Below are 26772 nucleotides of genomic sequence, written 5' to 3' on the forward strand. Positions count from 1 at the left end.
ATCAATTCTCCTTCGCTGTTCTACAGCAAATTTCGGGATTTTACAAGTGGATTCTTGTAACTTTCTTAGCGACATAATATTGGTTTCTGGTTCTTTATAACCACGGGGTCAATATTCCACCTTGATAATAATGGTTTCTAGCTCTTTATAGCTATGGGGTCATTGTTCCGTGCTTCCGCCAAACTTGAATCTTTGTTTTTGGGTGTTTTCGATCTTGCTTCCGCGTAGGGTATTGGGTCTCGTAACGAGTTCTACGGGGTTCGTATCACTTTTTTCTCGATAAGTATAATATGTTTCATTTGAATATATTTGACTATAATCAAGTCTAGCATTTTTTTCAATAAAGATGAGTCTAGCCCATTTTCACTTATTAGTAATAGACTCATCCCTTCCTTTATTTCCAAATTGACCCTCCCTCTATTCACTACCCATTCACCCTTCTTTTTTATTTTATTTTTCATTTATTTACTTAAAAAGGATTAAAAAAATATATAAAAAAAGTTAAAAAAATAATAATAAATAAATAAAAATAAATCAATTTTTTTTTTCTAGAATTAACTACAAAATTTCCGAAATGAACTACAACATTTACGAAATCAACTATAATATTTGCGAAATCAAATATAATATTTCCTATATCAACAACAATTCAATTTTTTCAATTTTTTTGTTTCATATTTTTCCATAACCGACTACAAAAATTATCGTAAACAACTACAAAATTATGGTGTTCAACCACAAGTTTACCCAAACTGCAAAATTACTAAAAACATCTATTTTTTTTCTTCATGTTTTTCCGATTCAACTATAAAAAACTGTAAAGCAACTACAATAAATATTTGTTTTCAATAGCAGGTGTACCAAAAATAACAACTACAAATTAACAAAATCGACTACAAAAAATCAAAATCAACTATAAAATTCTTGAAATCAACTACAAAGTTTTGAAAACAACTACAAAATTATCGAAAACAACTACAAAGGTATTGAAACTACAAAAAAACAACCACAACATGGTACAATTCTTCATAAATCACGTCTCCAAGATTGATTTCACTATTTCACCTACAGAAACACCACAAAACCACCTACGAAAATCACAAATTCAATAGTGAAAAACATCAAAGTACGAACACCACAAAATTTATGTTTTTTTTTAATCAAAATAAATGTTAATCACCATTGAAGTTCAGATTTACTGCAAACTCAAAAATAATTAGAGATTTACAAGAATATGAGACTGTCCAACGGGTTTGAGAACTAAGCGAGAATCGACTCCATAGCGGCTATTGTTCTTTCTTCACGGCGCCATAGATTTTGAGAGCGACTCCCTTGTCGTTGTCGAGATGTGGCGCCGCCTTCGTCCTCCCTTTAGACGTCGCCTCCACCCCCATTATCGAATTCCCATGTCTAGAAAGAAGAGAAGTGGTGGAGAGATGAGTGTCGATGAGAGAATGGTGGCTGGTATAAAATATGTGGCTAGGGTTAATTATTATAAAATCTGACAACCAGGGGTAATATAGGTAAAACACCTAATAATTATGTAAATATTCCCTCCGTTCCATTTTAATTGTCGTTTTTTAGCTTTGCACAAAGATTAAGAATTTTATTGAATGTGTCTTTATTTTAGATAAATGTATGCTTTTAGACTAAAATGACCTTGTCTTATAATTAATAAGAGAGACAAATTAGTTGAAAAAAGAGTATTGGAGAGAGTTAATAAGGGTAAAAACTGTAAATTAAGTAATTAATGAAGTGTTGGAAATTTAAATTGACAGATAATATGGAACAAAACAAATTCTCCAAAGCGACAAATATTATGAAACGGAGGGAGTATTAATTAAAATTAAACAATGAAGGGGGTTTCTCTAATATTATAAAAGGAGGTGGATCCATCCTAATATATCCTAATGTATTAGGGGGTTCTCACTAATAATCCTATCTTTATATTACCGTATTTCACATTTTGAATTTAAAATAGTATATTAGAAGTCAATTTGTAGTCCACAATACAGATTCAGAAAATAAATTTATAAATTCTTCAACTAAAACAATCATCAACATCACTATAAATTCGAGAAAAAAAAAATGTAGATCTTCTATATAATATATATCAATACATATGGCTATGTATGAGTATGACTACATATGAGACTATATCTGATTATAGGAATATGAGACTATATCAGAAAATATGGATATGAGACTATATGACTGTAGTAATATGTGATTATATCAAAAAATTTGATGATGAAAACTGCATCAGTTGAGTCATTGTTGCTTCCTCGTTAAAGTTGTTGCTGCCAAAATTCATGAACTCCACTTTCAAAGTACAAGTGAACATTCACTACAATATAATCATTAAATAGAACATAAATCATCTAACCGAAAAAAATAGAAAAACAATAATGATCACAAATTCAAAAAACTAAAATCAATTATATAACAAACAACAACTAATAAAATCACAAGTTCATATTTACTATGTATGACAATATGTGCCACTGGCGCAGACTCTAGAAAACTGAGCATAAATTCTTCCTTGGACATTCATTTTGTAAACCATTTTTTTTTGTGGAAACTATACTTCAAGATCTTTCTAACCATATAGGACACGAAAATTAACTCCATGTCAATCAAATCATGAAATTTTATAACATAAGTAATTTATTGATAAGTAAAGTTATTTTCCTTCCATGCATGATAATAAGGAGAGACAGATCAAAGCACCAACAAAATATCATTGAAGCGTAACATAAATGAAATAAAAACTCATATTCAACAGCAATAACAACTATGCTTTTTAGATGTTTGTTTCTTTAGATGTTGAAATAAAAGGTCATATTTAGATGTTTGCCTCTTTAGATGTTGAACATTAAACCAGAGCCCTGGAACTTAATCTCCATGAGTTTTTTCATGCGTTCAGCCATGGCAGGAGTCAGATAATTGGTCCAGTCTCCAACTTCTCCTTTTCTAAAGTAGGAACTATTTTTCAGTAAACCATCCATAACATATCCATTCTTGTTCACCTCCAAATTCTTCAAATTTCCAAAGCTGCAAACCCTAGATATTTCATCAATCAAGCCTTGTTCTTCTTCCTCCAACGAAAATGGAAACCCTAGAAACTCAGCAATCTTCTTTACATTGAAACCAATATTATCTTTCAAATCTTCATACTTTAGAAACAACACTTTACGAGGATTCTCCAAATGGGCATTCCAGTATGCAAGCATATGCTCCAAAACTGGGCCCGGAACCCCCTGGCAAAACATGTCGAAAGCTTCGTCTAACTCAAGTGGGGCCGCATCCTTACTTACGAAATTTTGAAGTACGAAATAGTAGTGTGAGATGAACTGATCCAAAGGGTTCCTGCAGATATAGATAATTTTACATTCAGATGATTCGAGGATGCAATTAGGTAGGGCATTTAGAGGAATGTGGGCGGAGAAAATTCTCGGACTAGGAATGTGTGTGAGATCGGGATTTTCTTCATTCCAATAAAGATCAAACTCGATGAAAGGCACAAGTTTGTGAGGATTAGAAGTGAGTAAAGGGCTTTGATCAATATTGGGATAAACACTGCGATTGGCTATGGAAAAAACGAGAGCTTTCAACCATGTGGTTCCTGATTTAGGAAGTGTTGACAATATTATGTCGGAATCGTTTGCTTTGAAGTGATTTTGAGCAGATAATAGTGGTCGGAGATAATTCAATGGAAACCAAAAACCTTGGTATTTAACGAGCTTACGACCATCCCAGTTTGCCATTTGCTCAAGTTTTTGAAGCAACTCGTTGAAGAACTCATCTTTCGTGCCTTCTTTTATCTCCATTTAATTATAAAGATGTTTATATATAGTCTTTTGTGTTAATTTTCAAGAAACAACTTACACACTAGTGCATTCTTTTATAGTACAATTTTTGGAGTGGAGTTTTTTTTTTTTTTTTTTTTTAATTTACACCGTGTATTGCAGATTTGTTCGACCCTACACCCGGTCTTCTGCTGCCACGTGTCTCTTTTTTGTATTTTATAATAGATTCCCCGCTAGGGTTTACCTTTAGGGGTTTTAGAAAAATAAAAAAAGGAACACTTGGCAGCAGAAGACCCATCCCGGTGTTTATCACCGGGTGTAGGATCGAAGGAACCGTGTATTGCACGTTGTTGGTATTTATAAATATGCCTAATTTCTTAGGCACTTCTAAAAAATATATCATACGTAGAATCTGCAAATTCAATCAAGCTAAAAGAAATATCATGGTTTTTGCAGTTTTTTTTTTTTTTTTTTTTTAATTGTACACATAGACGGAACTTACAACGGACTGGGGGTAGGGGGCGGGGGGCTGTTGACCTCCAAACAATAAAAAAAAAATATTATTTTAGGTATTTTGGCACTGTATTTTTTTAATATTACTTTTGGCCTACTAAAGTTTTTGCAAGTATGTATCTTAATCCTTAATTTTTTTGTTTCTTCTCTCATATATACATATATATATATATATATATATATATATATATATATATATATATATATATATATATATATATATAAATAATTTATGAATATTTACTTATTTTTGAATTTTTTTTTTATTAATAACTCTAATTTTTTTTGTCATGCTCTTAAAATACGATAAAATTATAACATATATAACATTTTAATTAAAACATATCAATATATAAACTTATTTTTGCAATGTCTTGTTAACTTAAATTTTTTTTCGGGTTTTTGCCCCCTCTGCATTTTCATCCTGGTTCCGCTCTTGATTGAACACATAGGGATGAGTCGTTTATTCGGTTTGACATTCATAATCTATTTAAATTCTACCTTTCGAGAAGACGTGGGATGATCGAAACCATGACATGTAATTATATCTAATTATGACAAGCTGACCTATCGAAATAAGTTGGGCATAATTGGTAGGGGGCCGATGCTACCAATTTAGGTTTGGAAAGCCTAATACATATAGCTAAAGTAGAATCAAATGAGCTAGCTAGGGCATCAATTAACATAAAGCTAAGATGCCTTATTTATTTGGCATTACCAGTTACCAAATATCATCCATACAATTTATGAGAATGTATAGATGATCATATATATAAACTTTTCTTCCACAGTTACCTAAAATTATAGATGATCATATATATAAACTTTTCTTCCACAGTTACCTAAAATTAAAACTTTTAGGAAATAAAATAATAATTAATTACGAGAAACTCTTGAACTAAGGTTAAATTAAAAAAAGAAAAAAAGAACCTCACGTAATATTTATTGTCCTCCTACACTGTCCCCTTTACGGCATGAATTTTGACGGAATATTTTGCAAATTTTAACCTCGGGGTAATTGAAATAATATTATTTCATAAGGAGAACTAGTTGTAATATATTGTTTTGGAATAAAATGTGACTGTTTGTATTAATTATTATGTAAGGGTTTTATTGAAATGTTTATTATTTAGGAGGGTGTTAATTATGAATTTTTGAGTATTTGACCGTACTACCCGTGACAATTTTTAATTTTGATTCACTACTTATTTCATAACAAGGGCACTTAATTAGAAAAATGACATCTATTTTTTTGTCTTCCAAATATTTCCAGCTCATTTAAACTTATTTGCAAATAAGGAAAATCCTTTTATATATACCAAAATTACCCTCGATTCCTTGAAACCCAATTCAACTCTAATTTCATGATTTACACTCCAATTTAGCCCAATTTCATCAATTAACCAATTCTGACCCACCATCCTTTTTTTGAAACTTTTTTTTTGCCGGTAGGTCAACCGCCTTTGACCGTCGGGTCTCCGGCGTTGACTTTTTTTTCTATTTTTCTTAAAGAAAATATTTTTATTAATACTATTGTCTTGGCTGCTAAATTACTGTGTCCAACAGTAATTTAACTGTCGGAGACAGTAATTTAACTATTAATTGACCTCTTTTTTTCTAAAAAAAATTATTTTAATTAATATTACTGTCTTCGCTGCTAAATTATTGTCTCCAACAGTAATATAATTGTCGGAGACAATAATTTAACTGTCAATTGACCTTTTTTTTTTTTTTTTTTTTTTTTTTTTATTTTTGAAAATTTATTTTTTCTTAAAAAAAATATTTTAATTAATATTACTGTCTGAGCTGCTAATTTACTGTCTCCAATAGTAATTTTACTGTTTGAGACAGTAATTTTACTGTATTAATTAGTTTAATCGTCATGGCATGCAATTTTGGTGTACGTCTTCGACCGTAATATTACTTTCTCCGACCGTAAATATACTGTCTCATGCTGTAATATTACTGTTTAGGACAGTAATATTAGTAATATTATTGTTCGGGAAAGTAATATTCATAATATTACTGTCCCAAACAGTAATATTACTATCTGAGACAGTATTTAGCAGCCAAGACAATAAAATTAGTTAAAATAATCTTTTTAAGAAAAAAAAAATTAAAAAAAAAAATCAACACAGGAAAAAAGAAGTTTTCAAAAAAAAAGTCAACACCGGAGAAGAGCCCGGTCAACGCCGGAATCTAGCCGGAAAAAAATTCAGAAAAAAAATTATTTACTAAAAAAATATTATTTCAAAAAATTATTAAAATGGGGGAATGTAATATATTTGTTTAAATTCGGGGTTAATGTGTAATATTGAGGAAGTTAGAGCATAATGGATGGAATTGATAAAAAATAAATTATGGTGGGTATTTTAGACAAAATACATGGAATGAGTTGATTTGAAAGACTGTTTTTTGTGTTGAGCAATGTGCATTTAAGTCCCTTCTCATATCCCTCTTTGCCATTTGCCCTTCTTTTATTTGTATGACTTCCTCTACTATATATTATTAATTAAATTAGGGTCTATTAGCGAGCACCCCTCGATAATTATTTAACATAATTAGATCAACTTTGTTATTACATTTCATAGAACTGCCTAATTTCTTATAGGGGTCTTAAGATATAAGTCCCTGGTAACAAACCTTATTAGAACTAAATGACAAGTCTAACTAAAATTTGCTTCACATCCTTTATTAAATTCATTTAAAAAATGCCCATCCACTCACAAATTCGAAATTACACCAAATTATAAATATACTATGATGAACTATGGTATTATTTAACATTTTAAAGTTTGCATATAGCATTTTTTTTTAATTTTTACGTGGAATACGTTTTTTTTCTTTGTATTTTATCATTATATAAAAATCTATTTTTTCCCCTTCTTTTCTACATAAATTGCAAATTATGATTTTTTATTTTTATTTTTACGGTCGTAGACATTTACAGAAACCCATAGGAAACCAAGTCCGTAGTCACCCATAGATATCTTGAAACCCTAAGACATCTTGAAACCCTAACTCCTCCTACAAACCCTAGCCGCCAGACCCATAGACACCATCCACCACCACCACCACCATCCACCACCACCACCACCACCATCACTGAGCGCCGCCATCACGCCATGCCCAACACTGTCGCCGCGCCTTCCACCATAGATCTGACCTTACACCACCATAGCCGTCGTCTCCTTGCCTCTACAACCATCCGCTTATTGCCGCCGTCTCCACCGTCATAACCACCGCCCCCCTCAATAGTGGATTGGAGTGGTGGAGAACGAAAGAGACAGAGAAATAGCGATATTGAAAAATAGAGAGATAAAGATTGGGAGAGAGAGAGAAAAATAGACAGAGAGAGAGAGAGAGAGAGCGAGATTGAGAGACACAAAGAGAGCGAGATTGCGAGAGAGAGAAGAAAAAAGAAAAATAAATCTGAGAGAAACGTGACCGTAGAATTTATGGATTTAGCTTAAGGGTAAATTAGGGATAAAAGAAAAATTGAGGATGTGACTCATATTTATTTTTCTAAAAATGATTTAGTTCATAAAAAAATATTAAGATTGTATTCCACATCTAATTATGTTTCCAACTAGGGACCTCTAGCATATTACCCCTTTCTTATAACTCCACTCCATTGCACCCTTACATTATTCTCATTTCCCACCCCTCTTCCACTACCTATGCATCATTCTATTTTCCACTTTTTTTTTTCTTTTTTTTTTCTTACCTTTTTTTCTTTAATCTTATTTTTTTTAACAAATTTATTTTGTAATAAATTAGTTTTTAATAATTGTTTTTTAAATAAATTCGTCTTTCTTTTCCTGGCAGATTTACCATATCGTAAATAACTACAAATTACGATAATCAACTACAATTACTAAATTGTAATCGACTACGAATTTCAATAATCAACTACAAACTTATAACACGACTACAATTTATAACAAAAAAATCTATAAAAACACCTCAATCCAACTAAAATTTTTAGCAACAAACTACAAGGTACAATTTATCGTAATCCACTAAAATTTACCTTATAAAAACAACAAATTCATCAAAACCAACTACAAAATTATCGAAACCAACTACAATATTATCAAAATCTAGTACAAAAATAGCGAATCAATTACAAAATCACCGAAACCAACTACGAATTGTCGAAATCAACTACAAAAGAATAAATTATCTTGTACCGCGCGACTAAATCGTAATAGAAGGGCTGCAACCAATACCAAATTCTAGCATCGCCCTGTCAAAACTATCGACGCCACCAAAACATAGATAGCGACAAATACCAAACCCTAGAGCCGTCTCGCAAAAATATTATTGCCTCCATACTGCCCTTGTGATATCCACCCTCGATTTTTAAATTGGCAAGGTGCATTGTCGACGTAGTTGAGCGATTCCACCTCTTGGTGACATTGGAGTGTGTAGTGATGGCCCCGGCAAATTTCGCAGCATGGAGAATCCACGGCTTGAACTTGCTGTGGTGGGTTTGCTTTGATGTGTTGCATAAAGAGCTGATTCTGTTGAGAATTTTGGGTCACTTGAGCTTGAAGGGCCGTAATTGCATCTAGTTCCAAAATCCCAGGAAACTTCTTGGCTCCACTTATTGTCCTTTCGCTTGATTTAGCAATCTTGTTCTGCGCAATCTGATCCAACAAAATAAAGGCATCAGGTATAGATTGACTCATAAAGTTACCTCTGGTTGGTGCATCTAAGACTGTACTCACATTCTCGTTAATTCCTTGGTAGAAGATGTGGATTTGCCACCATTGTTCCACTCAGTGAGTTGGACATTGCCTCAAAAGGGTCTTGAATCTCTTCCATGCCTCGAATAGTGCTTTTCCTTGATCTTGGACGAAATTGTGATTCTCCCGTCGTAGTCTTTCATCCATCTCTAGTGAGTTGTAAACTTTCATGAAAAGTTTTAGGAGTTGAGGCCATGACAATATAGAGGGAGGGGCTTGGGACATCAACCAGTGGCGAGTTCTTACTTGCAGGGAGTGTTTGACGAGAATTAATTGGAGCGCCTCTTGGGAAACGCCGTTTTGACGATGCGAGTTATATGTATCGAGAAAATTGACAATGTGAAGATGCGGATCTTCACCTGCCAACCCACTAAATAGCTCGTTATTTTGGAGCATCGTTAAGAGGCCTTGCTTGATCTCAAAATTATGAGCCTCGATGGGTGGATACAGGATGCTTGGGCGGATTCCATCAAGAGTCGGGATTATGTAGTCCGGAAGCGCCCGTGGCCTAACTGCTGGATGTAGTGGAAGCCGTGGGGATCGGTCTTGGATTCGAATTCCGTCTTCATCGAGCACATAACCCTCCTCACGTTTGCGTTCTTCGTCATCCATTATATTATTTTTGCTTTGGAGTCTCCTAGCGGCTCGAAAAGTGCGTTCGATCTCAGAACCAAACGTTCTCTGCCGAGATTAAGTCTCTTGCCCATAAAACTGTACCTAAAACAAAAATAAAAAGAGAAAAAAAATTTAAATTTTTGGTTGAATCGTGAAAATTGTTCAAATCTAGAGGTAGAACACAATAGGCAATTAAAATATTCCACGGCAACGGCGCCAATAACTTGCTGGTGATTTTACCTACACGCAAGTGTATGTATCGAACAAGTAATATAGTGGACAAAAGTCCAGATATCGATCCCACAGAGAATATAAAATTATATAATTCTAATCGCTAAATTCTACCAATTATGATAGTGTCCACTCTACATAGTCGAAAGTTGATTACTTATTCTAAATTAAACTAATGCAATTTAAATGAAAATTAAACAAGTAGGAGCACGAAAGCAATTAAACACGAAGATTTAACAAAGTAAACAAGCCTAGGATTTTATTCTCCCCCCTATGTGACTATTAATTCCCCAATTCCTTCAATTATGCAAGTAATTAACTCGAATTATTAACGTGAGATGCTAAATTAATCATAACCCGCTTACGCATGTATTACGATTCTAATACTCTAGATTGAATTAATCTATTCCTACGCAATTAAATCTAGAACACAACATGAAGCACAAATCTCAATAATGGCTTTCTAAGAGATTAACTATGTATTCGTAGGAGTGATTTGATATACACCCCTAATATAGAAAATAAATAGGGATATGTCCTAATATTCGTTCTTTAAGGTAGCTCCTAGAGAGGCAAAAAGACTATGATTCCCTTACATACAATTTTCGCCCTAACTGCATTTAGAAATTTGGTTTTTTTTATTATTATTTAAAAAAATAAAATATAATTTTTTTTTTCCGAATTTGTTTTCCCAAAAAGTTTACTGTTTCGAATATGACTATATATGACTATAGTCATAATCTTGCTTCATATTACCGTTTTTTACATTTTCAACTTAATTTTGTATATTTTCAATTATACAGTGCACTATAGTCATATTTATCAAATTATAAAATAGCGACTATTATTTATGAAAAAAATCCATCGACATCACTGTACATTAGAAAAAAAACCTACATATCTTATATACGACTATACATGACTACAACTGACTACATAATTTATATACGACTATATATGACTACATATGACTATATACGACTATACATCACTACAGCTGAAGAGAGAGAAGAGAACGAGAGTAGAGAGAGAGAGAAGAGAAATCACGATCTGGTGTTAGGTCGTGGGTTAGGGTATTAAATTGTAACTGAAAGGGCAAAACATGTACTTCAAATTGTTCTGGGGCATCTGTTAAATTAAGATTAAAATTTAGGTTTTTTACTAGAACAAAAAACCACATTGGACCTCCTCATATATATTTTCAATCCTAGGGGGGATCCCTCATTCTCCCATTTTATAAGGATAGGTCATTAATCAACAATCTTTATTAATCTAGGTTTAGGTGTGTTGTCTATTTTACCAATAAGTACATCCCTTTAACATGTATTATAAACAAAGGAAAACTTAATGTTAATGGAAAAATTACCCTCAACGTCGTAAACCAAATTCCAATTTTAATCCTAATTTAACTCTAATTTCATCAATTTTGACCAACAAAGTTCAATTTTGACTTCCTTTTTCTGAAAAAAAAATAATCCGCCGCCGAAGATCAGGCAACGCCGATCCTTACTGTTGAATTTTTGTTTTCCACCCACCGTTGACAGTAATATAATTATGGTTGAAAATTAAGAATACTTTTAACTTCTTATTTATGAAATATTATTTTGTACGAGAAAGAATTTCTTAATCGGAAAAATCTCTACATTTCAAGTTGTTATTACTTATTAGTTTAACTGAAATGATTTGTGCAAGCACTTTTTAAACTTGCACGCACTTTTTTTTTACTGTTCTTCTAAAACCAAATGATGAAAATTATCCCAAACTCTCTCAAACTTTTTGAGTTCTTTCTCAGATCCCGGTCGAGACGACAACAAATCAGAGGCAATTTTTATGTTTTATGATATTTTTTTACGTAGATTACGATTATGGAATTTTATTAAGAAAATAATGCGCCTGGTAGAGCTCGTGTGATTCTACGCAAGCACCGTGGAGTTATTCGTGTAGAACCACACAAGCACAATAATGTTTTTTTTTTTTCATTTTTTTCAATTGAATAATTGCGTAGTATTTTATTGATTTTTTTTTTTAAATGTGAGCTCATGTATTTTTAGTCGAACAAGTGGACTGAGTTCGCGTAAAACAACGCGAGCTCGGTTCACCGAGTTCCCCTAAAAAACACACGAGCTCACCTTTTTTTAATGTTTTTTTTTCTGAATTTTTGGTGTTCGTGTGAAAACACGGGAGCAGGTGCAGTGTGCTCGCGTGCCTGCACACGAACACAATACATCTGCTCGTGTGTTTTCACACGAATACTAATTCATGTTTTATGTTAAATTATAGATGTAAGGAGGTAGAGGGAAAAACTAATGAGTCAAGTTACGGGAAAAGGTAAGAGTTTGATGAAAGATTTGAGTGGGAAGTCGAACAATCTGGATGATCCGGATCGAATTAGAGATCAGGGATTTCTTGCATCCGACCGTAGAAGGGAAACGATGGCTAGAGAAGAAGCGAGAGCGAGAGAAGAAGCTATTGCAGTCGGAGTCTGGGCTTCAATATACTTCTGATGATCTTCAAGTCGGTCATGTTCGTACTCCATTGGACTATGCGTACAATGAGGACGATGAGATGGTGAATAATGAGGTTGATGATGGCAATGATGACAAGGAGATGGTGGATAATGATCACGATGGTCATGAGCAGGTAGAAGCGGAGGCACGTAGAAGTCGCCGTGGCGTAAATTTTCCACTTTTGGATGGTCCGTCGTATTTGGTCCGTGCGAGGGAGGGCCAGAAAAGTTGGAGTTTATGCGTTGGTTCAAGTCGCATATAGCGATATATGTTTGGTATGAACCTGTAAGTTTGTTTTTAATGTGTGTTTATATTATTTTTATAATATGTGTTTTTTCTATCTAATATATGCAATTTAATTTTGGAACGTCGTTCTACTGGACGGTGCGAGTCGAGAACGAAAGCACTGAAATCCTACCTCGGCCCGTAGGATGACATGATGATTGGCAGGTTGGAGGCAACCGGGCTATACCACTTACGAGACTATTGGCTCCCCAATATGAATCAACAACTAATGTTAGCGTTCGTGGAGAGGTGGCAGCTGGAGATGAACATCTCCCACATGCCGTGGGGAGAGATGACGAGCACGCTCCACGATGTCGTTTTCATTGTGGGGTTGCGACTAGACGGACCGTTAGTTACAGCAGTTCCCCAAGCAGTAGAGTGCGCCCAAAGACTTACATCTCTTTTGGGGCTCGGTGTGAAGACTAATTGGTTGGAATTACAGAATTGAAGGCAAAAGTCGAGTTCTAAGAGAGGGTAATCAGTAACAAGTATAGGTTTGAGGGATTGATAGGTTCTGGCAAAAAGCCCCGAATTCATTCTTCAAAGAAAGGGGCTGCAAGAAGGTCTTACCAATGGATATTTGATGATCCATAGGTACCGTCGGAGACCTTGAGAGGTTAGATTTACATCGGTGGTGGTGGTTTCAGGCGGAGTTTGGTGGTGGTCGCCGGAATCCGGCAAGAAGAGGAGTCTCTCACTGAAGTTTTGGAAGTCGATTTGAGGTACTTAGGCTTTGAATATCATTTTTTTTTTCTTCTCAGAAGTTGTAGAATAGATTAAATACTATAGTAATAACAAATTTTCCCCATATTCAGACTACTATACGAAGCCAATTTTAATCCGACATTTGTATCGGCAAAATTTCCGAATATAAAAACCTGCTGCCGCACCTGTTTTCAGGGCAGAATTTGGAGGGTTTGGAGTTCGAATTTGGAGCAGTATCCCACTGAAGTTTTCATCTTTCAATTGATATATCGTATGACCAATTTCGATAACTGTACAAATTATTATGATTTTTCAAATAATCTATACCAACTAGTGAATGTTTTCAAAATCCGAACAGTTGTCTGTAATACTGGTTTGGGGCAATTTCTGCTTTTTCGGGTTCATAATTTGGGACATAAGTCTTCTGTGAACTTGTCGTAACAGTCGTTAGATAATTTCACATATCCTCTTGATAATTTGTATATTCTTCCTTGAACTATTCAAATAAGTTCTCATCTTGTTTCGAGAATTGTTCCAATAACTTATCATCCAGATTATGTGGCTATTCAATTGAGTTCCTGATACGAACCCCATAGAACTTGTTACGGGACCCAATATCTTACGCGGAAGCAAAAACACGGAACGTCCAGACCAAGGGATTCAGATTGGCGTTAGAAAGGAATACTGACCCCATAGCTATAAAAAACTAGAAACCATTATTATCAAGGTGGAATATTGACCCCGTGGTTATAAAGAGCCATAAACACAGAAACCAATATTATGTCGCTAAGAAAATTACAAGAATCCACTTGTAAAATCCCAAAGTTTGCTGTAGATTAGCGAAGGAGAATTGACCTCTCAAAATACTCAAATATTCATTAAAATCCGTCTCTTAATATAATCCAAACTTGAAAGTTGTAGAAATTTTAGTTATATTTCCATAGCAATTTGAAGGACCTTAATTGGACGTCATATGAGAGAGTTATAACCCGAATGGTAAAGCTGCTAGAGATAGGCGAGAATTTCGGATGCATGGAATTCGGCCTGTCCAACGAGTTCTCCTCTTCCTTCTCTTGCAATTCCTCAACAAGGACTCTTTAAAGGCCTTATTCAAGCCTTTACTCTTAAATTCCAACACGAACGGCTGCATTAATCCCACTTGCTTTCTCTTCTTCCAATTCTTCGTCTTGGAGCTTGTCAGGATCGTATGATACTCCCCCTCTTTAAAAGGATTCTTCCTCAAATCCGGACAAATATCACAAGGAGTAGAAACAAAATCGATCTTATAATCAATCTCTATGTTTGGTAGCAAACTTACACATCTCGAAACCACATCGCATAACACACCATCTTGCAGCCATTGAAGTCGATATGAACGTGAGTATTTTGTAGCTCGAAGTCCCAATGCATCAATCCTCTGTATAGAGAATGAATTGTATAGAGAATGAATGAAGCGTCTCTCTAGGCACCGCCATCTCATCCACATTAACAATGTCAGTTTGCACTTTGTTTAACTCAACATTTACTTACTTGCATGGCTGGATCAAATCATTCTCCACCTCTTCAAAAGTATTCGCCCTCGAATCCGAATTGTCTTTTCTTTCAATTGGTGGCACGAGTTTGCAATTTTCTCAACCCTTAGACTCCAACTCAACATTCTCACTTCTTGATGTGGCAGAAGTTACACCATATCTTCTATATGTTAGAGTAGGTGACCAACAAGCCAACTTGTGGCTGTGGTCTTTCCATTTATTCTTGTAATAAATAATCATTTTTCGTATTAATGATAAAGCACCTTGGCATTCTATATCTTTGTCCATTTTACAAACATAGACATAGTCCTTACAGTTATTATAATTACTTATAATTGATCTTTTAGGATTGTGAGATATTTACTTAAGTATTATAACTCTTAAACCATGTTCCTAGTCGAAGGGTTACGCCCCCAATGAGAATATAGGCCTTTCCCATTAAGAGACTAGCACTTAGTGTATGTGTACTGCGTCTCATCTGTAAATGTATTGTGATATCGGCATGCATAAGTGGGTGCTCGTAAGTTGACGAGTTCACTAAACTCCCTCATCCTAGAAATCTCTAGGTGGTTCTCAATAATCAAGTAGAGATCTCTATGATATAGTTGTACACCATTAGTCCTTAAGACCTAGACACCACGGTGACTTCACTAGAGAACCAGCTGTATCGTGACCTGTCCCTGATTTTCACCGAGGACCGCCCCAAGGGCCAGTGTTGGTGCAGTCCGAAATCTAGTGGGATGTCTGTGCATTGTAGTTGGGAATTCAATAGCTAGAATAGTCTTGGATGTCCTGTGTGTTCTCATAGTTTGTAATCTTTAAGTCTCTGGCCAGAGCTGACTAAGTGATGATTAGGTAATTCGATTCTATAAGTCATGCACGTATTGATTACAATAGTTAGAACGCTCGCATAGTTATTGAACTACAAAGGAGGTCTCGATGAACCAATGCCTCAAGTTCAATGGGACATATGAATCGAAGGAATCGTACTCTACGTTAACTATATCACACGGTTCTTGCAGGCACTTCATTTGTATCTAGAGAATCATGATGCGTAGCTAGACGCCAATCTTGATTCGTTGGGTGATTAAGTTGAAACGAGCTTCATCTTAATTATAACTCTAGGGACGAGTTTAAGCCACAAAGAGGTGTTGACCGACGGCTAGCTTACACCTGAACCATCGAGGGACACACTGCTCGTGCACTCGAGTTCTTTGAATAAACGGTCAAAGATAAAAATGTTTAATCTTTGCATAATTGGAAGTCAATATGATTGAGTCCAACATTCGTAATTTGGAATTAAGAATGAGAAAAAGAAAAGGAAAGAAATAGGCGAACATCTTAGTGAAATTTCTAAATTGGAAAGTTTTCAAATTTAGAAGGTCCGCTGAATTAGGGTTTCCAGTTTTAAAATTGGAAATCGAGAATTGGCATTCGTAATAACGAGGACGTTTCAATGATTCCGAAAATATAATTGTTATAGTTTCCCAATCATTGAGTTGTGAGAAACGAGCGAAGTAAGACTAACGAAATTAAGCTGTTGAGCTCGCTCAAACTTAAGCCCGTTACGGATTTTATACTAGACACTATAAATATAAGATTTATAGGTCTTGCACAAAAACACACAAGGCACAACCCTAACCCTAGCCGCTCACCTCACGTCCGCTGCCCCATCTCCGCCGCGTTCCGTCGCCGTCGCCAGAATCGGCGCCCACGCGCCGATACTCTTCGATAGTTCTATCCTTTTAATTATTCTTCCGTTCTATTCTGAGTTTTGCATCTCTAGTACCATGTATCAGTTGAATTCGGTATACGAGGTGAAATCCGAGATGAGGAAGACAAAGGAGTCGATCCGCCGAACCGCCGTCGCACGCGCCCTCAGGCGCCACCCGAAGAAAGCGCGTGATACTCACGCGCCGTCGCTGATCCGCGTGTCCGCCGCTGCCGCTGTCGCTTCGCCGCTGCTTCTCCTGAATGCACGGATTGATTTCCGTGGCAGTTTGCGTCAAGTGGAAAGTTCGTCTCACGCTCGGAGAGGTAATTATCGAAATGAATAAATTATTTGGTGGTTATAAGATATCTTAATGTGGGGAGAATCTAAATAATGTTCGACCGGAGCTCGAATGTAATATTTGAGAATATAAACGAGAGTTCAATAATTATTTGGTAATGAAAAGTAAATAATTGTTTAGTAATTAATTAAATGAATTCTTTAAGAGTTTGGATTTAATTAATTATTAGTTGCCTGATTTATATTTTCTCCTTTAGTCCATATTGTAGTCCAATGGATTTTCCAACTAATCCAGAAAATAAAGTTCAACCAATATTATATATTTGAATTAATATAGTCGAAAATTAAGTTCCCATTGGACTGTAATTTTTTACTATATAGCTTTTTAGAAGGAGTGAGATTTGTTTTCATGTAATCCTTTCTGTTTGTGACTCTAATTCGTTGTGATATATATAATAAAGATTAGGTTGATGAGAGATAATTCAACACGCCTATTAGAAAATAATTTTCTCTTATTATTTTCTCTCTAAGTTTCTCGATTATAGGTTTAGATTTCTTCAAGTGCAGCCCCCCAGTAGAACAATTATAAATCCGGGATATACAATAGAAGATTATAGGTTTTAAGAACAAACTATCATTTCGGAAATTTCTGAGCAGTCCTCCGAGGAAATTCACCGTAAATCAACCGTTCATCGGATAGGCTTGAAATTTAAAAAATAGCTTTCTAACCCATAGTGTTATATTCCTCTTGAAGGGTGTCCCCATCAAATCAACCATATCGGAGATATCGGCGAATAAAGAGGGCTAGAAATTTATGTACACTAGTTTTTCGAGGATTGAAAGCTTGACGTGGATCCTCGTTCGTGCGCCGAAGATAGAAACGAATCTGCTCGTGAGAATTGTAAGTTGCTAGATTAGATTTATTCCCCTTTAAACGAATCTAATCAAAGCATGTTAATAAAATTAAAATCGGCTAATCTAGAACCTCTTGTGAATTTTCATTGACTCCTGGGCTTCACATCCCAACAAGTAGATCACTGGCTCACGAGTTAGATGGTCTAGAAGTACCTGCGATCAGAGAACACGTAACCTAGGCCAGGGGTTGTTCCGGCAAAAACCCTTCCGATGCTCGAGTCATACGTGCAGATGGTAGAAGTGTAGAGAGAATATGAGCATTTCAATTGCTTGAATTATAGAACGTACCATAAGAAATGAGTTAAAAACCTTAATTTATACCTCTTTGATTGGGTTGGAGTTATTTAGTTGGGCCCAAACCTTATTTGAAGGTGTTTGGGCTTTTGTTGTAGTGGTCTTCTAAATTGGGCTCGTGACCCAATAGATAAATAAATCTTAGGCCCATTGCGTCCATGAGTCGGCCCAATTAGGCATATCAGTATAGAAGGTCATATAAGAGTCACGGGATTTGGTGAAAACTAGAAGAAAATGAAACGAAGAAGACGGTGGTGAAGATGGACCGATTATAAATGGGATGCTGGTCGATTAGAGATTGTGTTGGAAAATGATAGAAATTATTAAGGATATTTTAGATAATTTATATAAAATTGGTGGTGAAATGAGAAAATTTGGGGGCGGATATAGCACCACTCTAATTAATTAACAAGATTATGGATATTTATAGGGTAAAATACACTTTACCCGTTTGTACTATATACTAAAGAATACTTGACCTCATTGTACTATGAAAAATACACTTACTCACTCCATTTAGTGGACAAGATAATTTTTTTTTTAAGTTATACAATATTCCGAAAAATTAATTATTAAATTTTAGAAACAATTAAAAAATAGTTATAACGAATCATTTTAACATTTCAAATTTTAAACAAAAAAAAGAAAGAAAAAGACCCAAAATTAATTAATTTCTATAATATTTTGAATAACCGAATTAGTAATTTCTAAATTAATTTCTTTTTTATTCGAATAACCTAAATATTAATTTCAAGGGGACGAGTTCAATTTTTTTTTAAGTTATACAATATCCCGAAAACAATTAAATACTAAATTTTTGAAACAATTAAAAAAGTAAATATAATATATCATTTTGACATTTCGAATTTCTATAAAATAAAAACAAAATAAAAACCGAAACTAATTAATTTGTAAGCTTTTTAATTTTTCGAATAGCCAAACTATTAACTTCTATATTTATTCTTTTTTTTCCAAGAACCGAACTATTAATTTCAAGAGGACGAGTTCAATTTTTTTTTATGTTATACAATATCCCGAACAATTAATTACTAAATTTTGGAAACAATTAATAAAATAAATATAACGGATTATTTTCAACTTTCGAATTTTAACAAAAAAAAAAAACCAAAAACAAAACTGATTAATTTATAGGTTTTTTTTTTAATATTTCGAATAACCGAACTATTAATTTCAAGGGGACGAGTTCAATTAGTTTCTTCTTCTTTTTTAAGTTATACAATATCCCGAACTACTAATTACTCAATTTTAGAGAAATAGTAAAAAAATAATATAACGGATCAGTTCAACCGAAGACATTCGAACCCGAAGGGTTGAGTTCAACTCTCTGTAGACGAACTGAATTGAAGTTCAATTTTTTTCACATTTCGAATTATTTAAAAAAAAAAACACCTTGAGTTCAACTAGCTCTAGCCGAGATTGATACACTTAGTTCGACTAGATCTAGTTGAACTCAAAAAAAATAGTGAGTTCGGCTAGATCTAGCCACAATCTGTGTATTGAGTTCGGCTAGATCTGGTCAAGCTCGCCGAAGTTGCTGAAAAAAATTCTATTTCCTAATATAAAAGACCAGAGGATAAATTTGGTGTAAAATTTATCTTCGATTTAGACTGATTCGGGAAAATTCCGACGGTTTGTTTGAAGGGGTGGAAAAAAGTAGAGAGAGAAGGTGAAAGAGAGGAGAGAATGTGTAAAATATTTTGAGGTGCAACAACTAAAAAATGGCTGCATTAATTATGCAATAAATTACAACAAAAATTGAATTATTTTTTATCGGTTGATAACAATTGAATTAACCTTATAAAAAAACATTGAAAAACAATTGAATTAAGTCACAACAACCACTTAATTGTGGAGATTTGGGTAAATAATTGTATATCATAGTTAATTTTCGTACACGTGAAGAAACAATAAGAACAAATTTATGACACATGGTTAGCCTAATATAGTTTACGTCTCTTGTATGGTTTGTAAGCTATTATACGAGAGTATAGGTTTAATCAGTGCACCTCTATGGTTTGCTGCAGGTTCCTTCATTAAAAAAAGAAGATAAAAATTTCATTTATAAATTGCCTTATATTTCCACGACCTGAATAACTACTAAATACAGTCTGACCCGTAGCGGGTCCCTTCATCACAAAAATAAATAAAATTAATAAATGAAGAAATTATGATACGTATATTTAACGCATAGAACATTTAGTGTCTCGGGTTAATAATCGGGAATCGTAACTTGCATGATAGATGTTTAATTGGGTGATGAATTATCGCATATGGGGAAGATAAAATCCCAGGTCAGTTTTTATAGATATCTTATCGTGACTATTTGCTTTCATAGTTAATTTAATTCTTTAGTTGATAAAACTTGACAACCTTGTATAGGCTGGATAAAAATCATAATTGTTAGAATTCGGTACATAGGATTAGGTAATTTGAGTATTCCCTATGAAATCGACATCTGACTCTCACGAGTCCACTTTTGCTACTTGTTAGCTATACGTGCACTTGTGTGTTAGGTAGTTAGCCCAACAATTATAAAATTAAAAAAAATATATTATAGGATGTAGTTTTTATAATACAATTACACTAAATGATGGGTTTATGAGATTGTCGCTAAAAAAATGAATAAAAAGGATGGTTGGTAAATGTTAATAGGATTATATTTAAAACAGTTAAGAGCTATGTTGCACCGATATTTCAGCTTGTTAACGTATCTTTGTTTTGGATACCTTTTAAGTCCGACACTCGAGCACATCTGCCGAATACCTTATGGGTCATTTAATAATTTTCAAAAACTTAGGAACATGTTTGAATAGCTAATTTTCAAATATTTTTGTTGCTTCCCTAATTATTCACATGATTTAAAGATCAATTGCAAATTGAAAGTTGATAAAAATATTTATTTTAAATATATCAGTATTAAAATATATAAAAGTAGTTATACATAAATAACAACTAATATATGTTAATATAATATTATTAACATATTTATAAATATACCCCTATAATTATAATATTCACAAGTTTCCTCTAAGTCCATTTTTTAGATATGATGTTTCCCCGTGTTCATTTCCCCCTCTCATTGTATTGTCGTTTTAATGTCCGTACTACATATATTAAGAATGTTATACTTTGAATATTCACAAACCTATAATCACAAATATGAAATATTTCAACATAACATGCCAATATTTATGGCACTCAATGAGCTCTACCAAATAAACAGAATAAAATAGAAACTTTTGCCGCATTTATTGCTTACCAAATATTTCAAGAGTATTTATAGTGAGCGACGCAATTTGGTATACTAACTTTTTTTATAGAGCCAATTCGGTATGCTAATTGAATAGTATTAAAATCGACGCTACGCAATTTGGTATATTAACTTTTTTTTTTTATCTAGCCAATTCAGTATACTAATTGAATAATATTAAAAACGACATCTTTTGTATTAATCAAAACAAGATTAAATTGTAATGAGTTTCAATTTAACTGAGAATCTAGAAAATTCTTAGTGGTAAAACCGTTTGAGAATTTGTACCGCTCTATTCAATGGTACACTCGGTGAACTTCACTTGGTGATTTTCGACAAAAAAATTGTGAAAATAACAACCCAATAAACACGCACGTATACATACACATTGGTGTTTGTTGTTATATGTAGATCAATAGTGCAAAATCACTTGTAAATTCATAGAAGAAGAGAACAATATTCTCTTGAAAAAAGAAATTAATGAAATAGTGGAGAATTTAATATAACAAATAAAAAAATAGAAAATAGTATACAAAATGCAATCTGTTTATTATTAATAGTGTAAATCGATTAAAACTTCTCGTAGATTATATATAAAGAGTGGTGCTATTTCCACCTCCAAATAATTTAAAATATCAGAAATACCCTTAAAATTTCTAATCTTCCACCCTCCCATGCTTATTTCCTCCTCTTTCCTCAATGTAACTTGTGTTAATGCAACAAAGCAATTTCAAATGGTAAAACAAGATTCTAATAATCGTCTAATCTGAATCAGCGTCTGGGCGGACTGCGCTAAATGAAATGTAACCCATTTTTCAAGTTTTAATCCTCCGAAAACATCAATATCAAAAATCTTGATTTTTTTTCTTTTTAATCGTTTATATACAAGAAATCTTAATTTAATTTATTTCTCCAAGAACGTGATTCTGGCTCGTTGTGAATTTCGTGTATTTTTCTATGTTCTCTAACGAAGTGCCGTTCACTTAAGGTGGTGATGATGAGATTTTATGGCGAAGATTCAAGTGAAAAATGGTGGAAATTTTTTTTCTGAATATTTTAATTAGTTTGGTGGTGAACAATTTTTATTTTTTTACAAAATATGTGTGAAAGATGAGGAAAAGGGTAAAATAGAGAAAATATATTTAATTTGATGACGAAATAAGATATGTTGTGGGTGAAAATAGCATTCTCTAGATAAAACGATAATTACGCAATTTATTAAAACAAAACATTGCATTGGTGTGTATGTGTAACTGGAAGTCTTGTAGTCTATTATTTATAAAGACTTCACCAAATATTTAAATCACTTATTCGAATTATTTAAAGTTAGCTATAAGTACATTAAAGTCTATGTACTTAATCTTATAAACTCATTAATTTAAGAAATGACATAGGCTGCGCATATTGCTATGGACTAATTAAAAACTAACAAATAGAAAATTACAACTAAAATATTGTTGTTTCATTTTATATTTTGAAAATTCACAAAATAATCTTAATTATGCAATAAATTACAACAAAAATTGAATTATTTTTTATCAGTTGATAACAATTGAATTAACCTTATGAAAAAACATTGAAAAACAATTGGCTCATTAATTTAAGAAATGATATAGGCTGCGCATATTGCTATGAACTAATTAAAAACTAACAAATAGAAAATTATAACTATAATTTTGTTGTTTCATTTTATATTTTGAATATTCACAAAATAATCTTAATTATGCAATAAATTACAACAAAAATTGAATTATTTTTTATCAGTTGATAACAATTGAATTAACCTTATAAAAAAACATTGAAAAACAATTGAATTAAGTCACAACAGCCACTAAATTGTGGAGATTTGGGTAAATAATTGTATATCATAGTTATTTTTTGTACACGCGAAGAAACAATAAGAACAAATTTATGACACATGGTTAGCCTAATATAGTTTACATCTCTTGTATGGTTTGTAAGCTATTATACGAGAGTATAGGTTTAACTAGTGCACCTCTATGGTTGGCTGCATGTTCCTTCATTTAAAAAAGAAGATAAAAATTTCATTTATAAATTGCCTTATATTTCCACGACCTAAATAACTACTAAATACAGTCTGATACGTAGCGGGTCCCTTCATCACAAAAATAAATAAAATTAATAAATGAATAAATTATGATACGTATGTTTAACGCATAGTTGGCCCCATATATCAATTTGTTGGTTATGTCTAAACAATAAGGTCGAATATGTAAATTTAAATCGTGTTATACATAATAAAGCCTAGCTAGTTCAATTACTTATGCTAGCTAAATCTTGTCTTTCCATTTTATTTCCTTACATGATCTATATAAAGTGCTCAAACACAAATTCATAAATTACTATATATTCAAGAAATATTTTAATTATATAATCCAATGGCTTCCAAAAATTATTATTATGGCTTCGAAAGTAAAACAAAAGATTTAGCTTTGGTTGAACCACACGACGAGGAGTGTGTTGCGGAAAGGCAGCGTTGCCTTGTGTCAAATATTATGTCTGAATTTCAAGAGTATCTCAATGAAAGATCCAACCATTTACTAGGTATATATATTCGTTGAATAATTTAAGTTTATAAATTTACTATTTTCTAAAAAAATATTTAAATTTGTTTGTAGGTTATCCCACCAACCTAAATTGCAACCATTTGATGGATTTGTCACCTTTGCTATGTTTCCTCATGAATAACGTGGGTGATCCATTTAAAGAAAGCAATTTCGGTTTGCATTCCAAAAAATTTGAGGTGGCAGTTTTAGATTGGTTCGCACAGTTATGGGAAATTGAGAAAGGTGAATATTGGGGCTACGTTACTAATGGTGGAACTGAAGGCAATCTCCATGGAATGTTAATAGGGTAATTTATTTATTTTTCTTTATATTATTATATAGGGGTTTCTTTATAAGGCAATTTATTTTTCTTTATATTATTATATTATTATTTTTACGAACAAAATTACATATGATTGTCTTTTTTTGCAGAATAAATTTATTACCAGATGGGATATTGTACACATCAAACGAATCACACTACTCCATATTCAAAGGATCAAAAATTTACAAAATTGAGTGCCAAATTATAGGCACCTTAATTACTGGGGAGATAGATTGCACTGACTTAAAAGAAAAACTCTTTTTCAACAAGGATAAACCTGCCATCATCAATCTTAATATAGGTGCCATTATATATATATACATATATATGTGTGTGTGTTTATTTTAAAGGGTAAATTACACACACCCCCCTGAGGTATGCTTAAATAACTGTAAGGTCCCTGTGGTATCGATAATTACACTCAGCCCCCTGAAACGTAGTCAGAAACTCTAATGGGATAATGAATTGGATTCGTTATTCCGATAGGGTTCTAACGGACTATTGGTTTCAGAAAGTGGTGGAGACAACAAAGAGCTATGGGTGATTTAAGATATGTTCGGGAATGTTCGGGGAGCCATGTCACCCCATAGCTCTTTGTTGTCTTCACCACTTTCTGAAACCAATAGTCCGTTAGAACCCTATCGGAATAACGTATCCAATTCATTATCCATTAGAGTTTCTGACTACGTTTCAGGGGGCTGAGTGTAATTATCGATACCATAGGGACCTTACAGTTATTTAAGCATACCTCAGGGGGTGTGTGTAATTTACCCTATTTTAAATTTATACACCTATTTTAGAGCAATTTTTTTGAAAATTCAGGGACAACTTTCAAAGGAGGTGTGGACAACCTTGATCATGTCATAAAAACGTTAGAGGAATGTGGTTTCTCACACGACCGATTTTACATTCATTGCGATGCAGCGTCATATGGCCTCGTCTCTCCTTTTCTTGAAAATGTAGATAAAGTTTTAATTTAATTTCTCTCTCTAGATCTCTCTCTCTTTATATATATATATATATATATATATATATATATATATATATATATATATATATATATATATATATATATATATATATATATATATATATATATATTTGCGTGCAATGCTGACTTTACAGAAATTTTAAAGTCTGTGCTTAAGGGAGCACCACAAAGCCATCAACATTCACCGCGATTTTTCTTTTTTGAATATTTAAGAAAAATTTACATACATATAATTAATAATTTATGTTGATATTTTTTTATTATGAATCTTTTTTCTCTTGGATGATATATCTTTGTAGGGCCCACTGTTTAGTTTTAAGAAGCCTATTGGGAGCGTCAGTGTCTCGGCACACAAATTATTGGGCTCCTCAATGCCATGTGGCATTCTCATTTCAAGGAAAATGCACATGACCGATTTCTCGACAAACATCGAATACATTGCAACTCTAGACACTACAATATCCGGAAATCGAAATGGTCACACGCCAATCTTTATATGGTACGGTTTAAACTTGAAAGGTCGCATTGGACTTCAAAAAGAAGTCAACAATTGTTTGACAAACGCTAAGTACTTAAGATACGGGCTTAATAAAGCGGGAATTAGCGCGATGCTTAATGAGTCGAGCATTGTGGTGGTTTTCGAGCGTCCGTTAGATCGTGAGTTTATTGATTATTGGCAACTTTCATTTCTAGGAAAAATGGCGCATGTTGTCTTAATGCCTCATGTGACAATGAAAATGTTGGATGATTTTCTAAGTGATCTTGTTCGCAAAAGAGAGATTTGGTATGGATCAGGAGAAGTTCGACCGGTTTGTTTGGCCGAGGAAATTGGGGCTTCTAATTGTGCTTGCTCGATTCATGGAAATCATTAAATTAATGGGATCTATCTACAAATGGAAATTAAAATAAAACTTTGCCAATTTGGTGTATAAGTTTGATATATGGATTAAGAGTCAATAAATGGGTTTGATTGGTGTGTATATTTTTCAGTGGCACACATCGAAACTCACTGTAATTTTGACGTAATTGTAATTTGTAAAATAAGATGTTGTGGGAAACAAAAGACCACCTTTCACTATTTCTTTTTTAAAAGTCAATATAACCCTTAACTATTTTCAATATTATAACCTATTTCGACAAACGATCAAGTTTCATTGCTCATAAGCACAATCATTCTCGATCAATACACACACAACCATCGATCTTGGAGAGGTGGGGAAAAATAGAAGAAAAAAAGATTAATTAATCACTATTATAAATCCATCAACAAGAAGATGCTCTTTTTTTTGTCTCTCTACTTGCCCATTCTTCATTTTTAGAATATTTGGCACGGGCATATAATTTCTCTATTGAGAGATACATTAGCAAAAGCCATGTCTAGAAATTGGTTTAACCCAATTTAATATTTTTTTTTCACCATGGTTTATGCATCCAACTCTTATCCATTACG

The 26772-nt window shown here is 33.3% G+C and overlaps 1 protein-coding gene and 1 pseudogene across 2 annotated transcripts; one reads left to right on the forward strand and one right to left on the reverse strand.

Annotated features, from left to right (window-relative positions):
* Positions 1–2724: 2724 nt before the first annotated feature.
* On the reverse strand, positions 2725–3887 carry LOC105972132 (cytosolic sulfotransferase 15). The gene has a single exon (XM_012997074.2). It carries the CDS (start codon positions 3828–3830, stop codon positions 2862–2864), a length of 969 nt encoding a protein of 322 aa, XP_012852528.2. The 5' UTR covers positions 3831–3887; the 3' UTR covers positions 2725–2861.
* A 20531-nt stretch (positions 3888–24418) lies between these two features.
* On the forward strand, positions 24419–26391 carry LOC105965634 (alanine decarboxylase pseudogene; annotated as a pseudogene). The gene is made up of 3 exons (XR_016031158.1): positions 24419–24632; positions 25154–25290; positions 25622–26391. The product of XR_016031158.1 is annotated as an alanine decarboxylase pseudogene (transcript).
* Positions 26392–26772: the final 381 nt, after the last annotated feature.

This window comes from Erythranthe guttata, chromosome 5 (genome assembly GCF_056151865.1).
Source record: "Erythranthe guttata isolate IM_541 chromosome 5, IM_541, whole genome shotgun sequence".
Classification (NCBI taxonomy): Eukaryota; Viridiplantae; Streptophyta; class Magnoliopsida; order Lamiales; family Phrymaceae; genus Erythranthe; species Erythranthe guttata.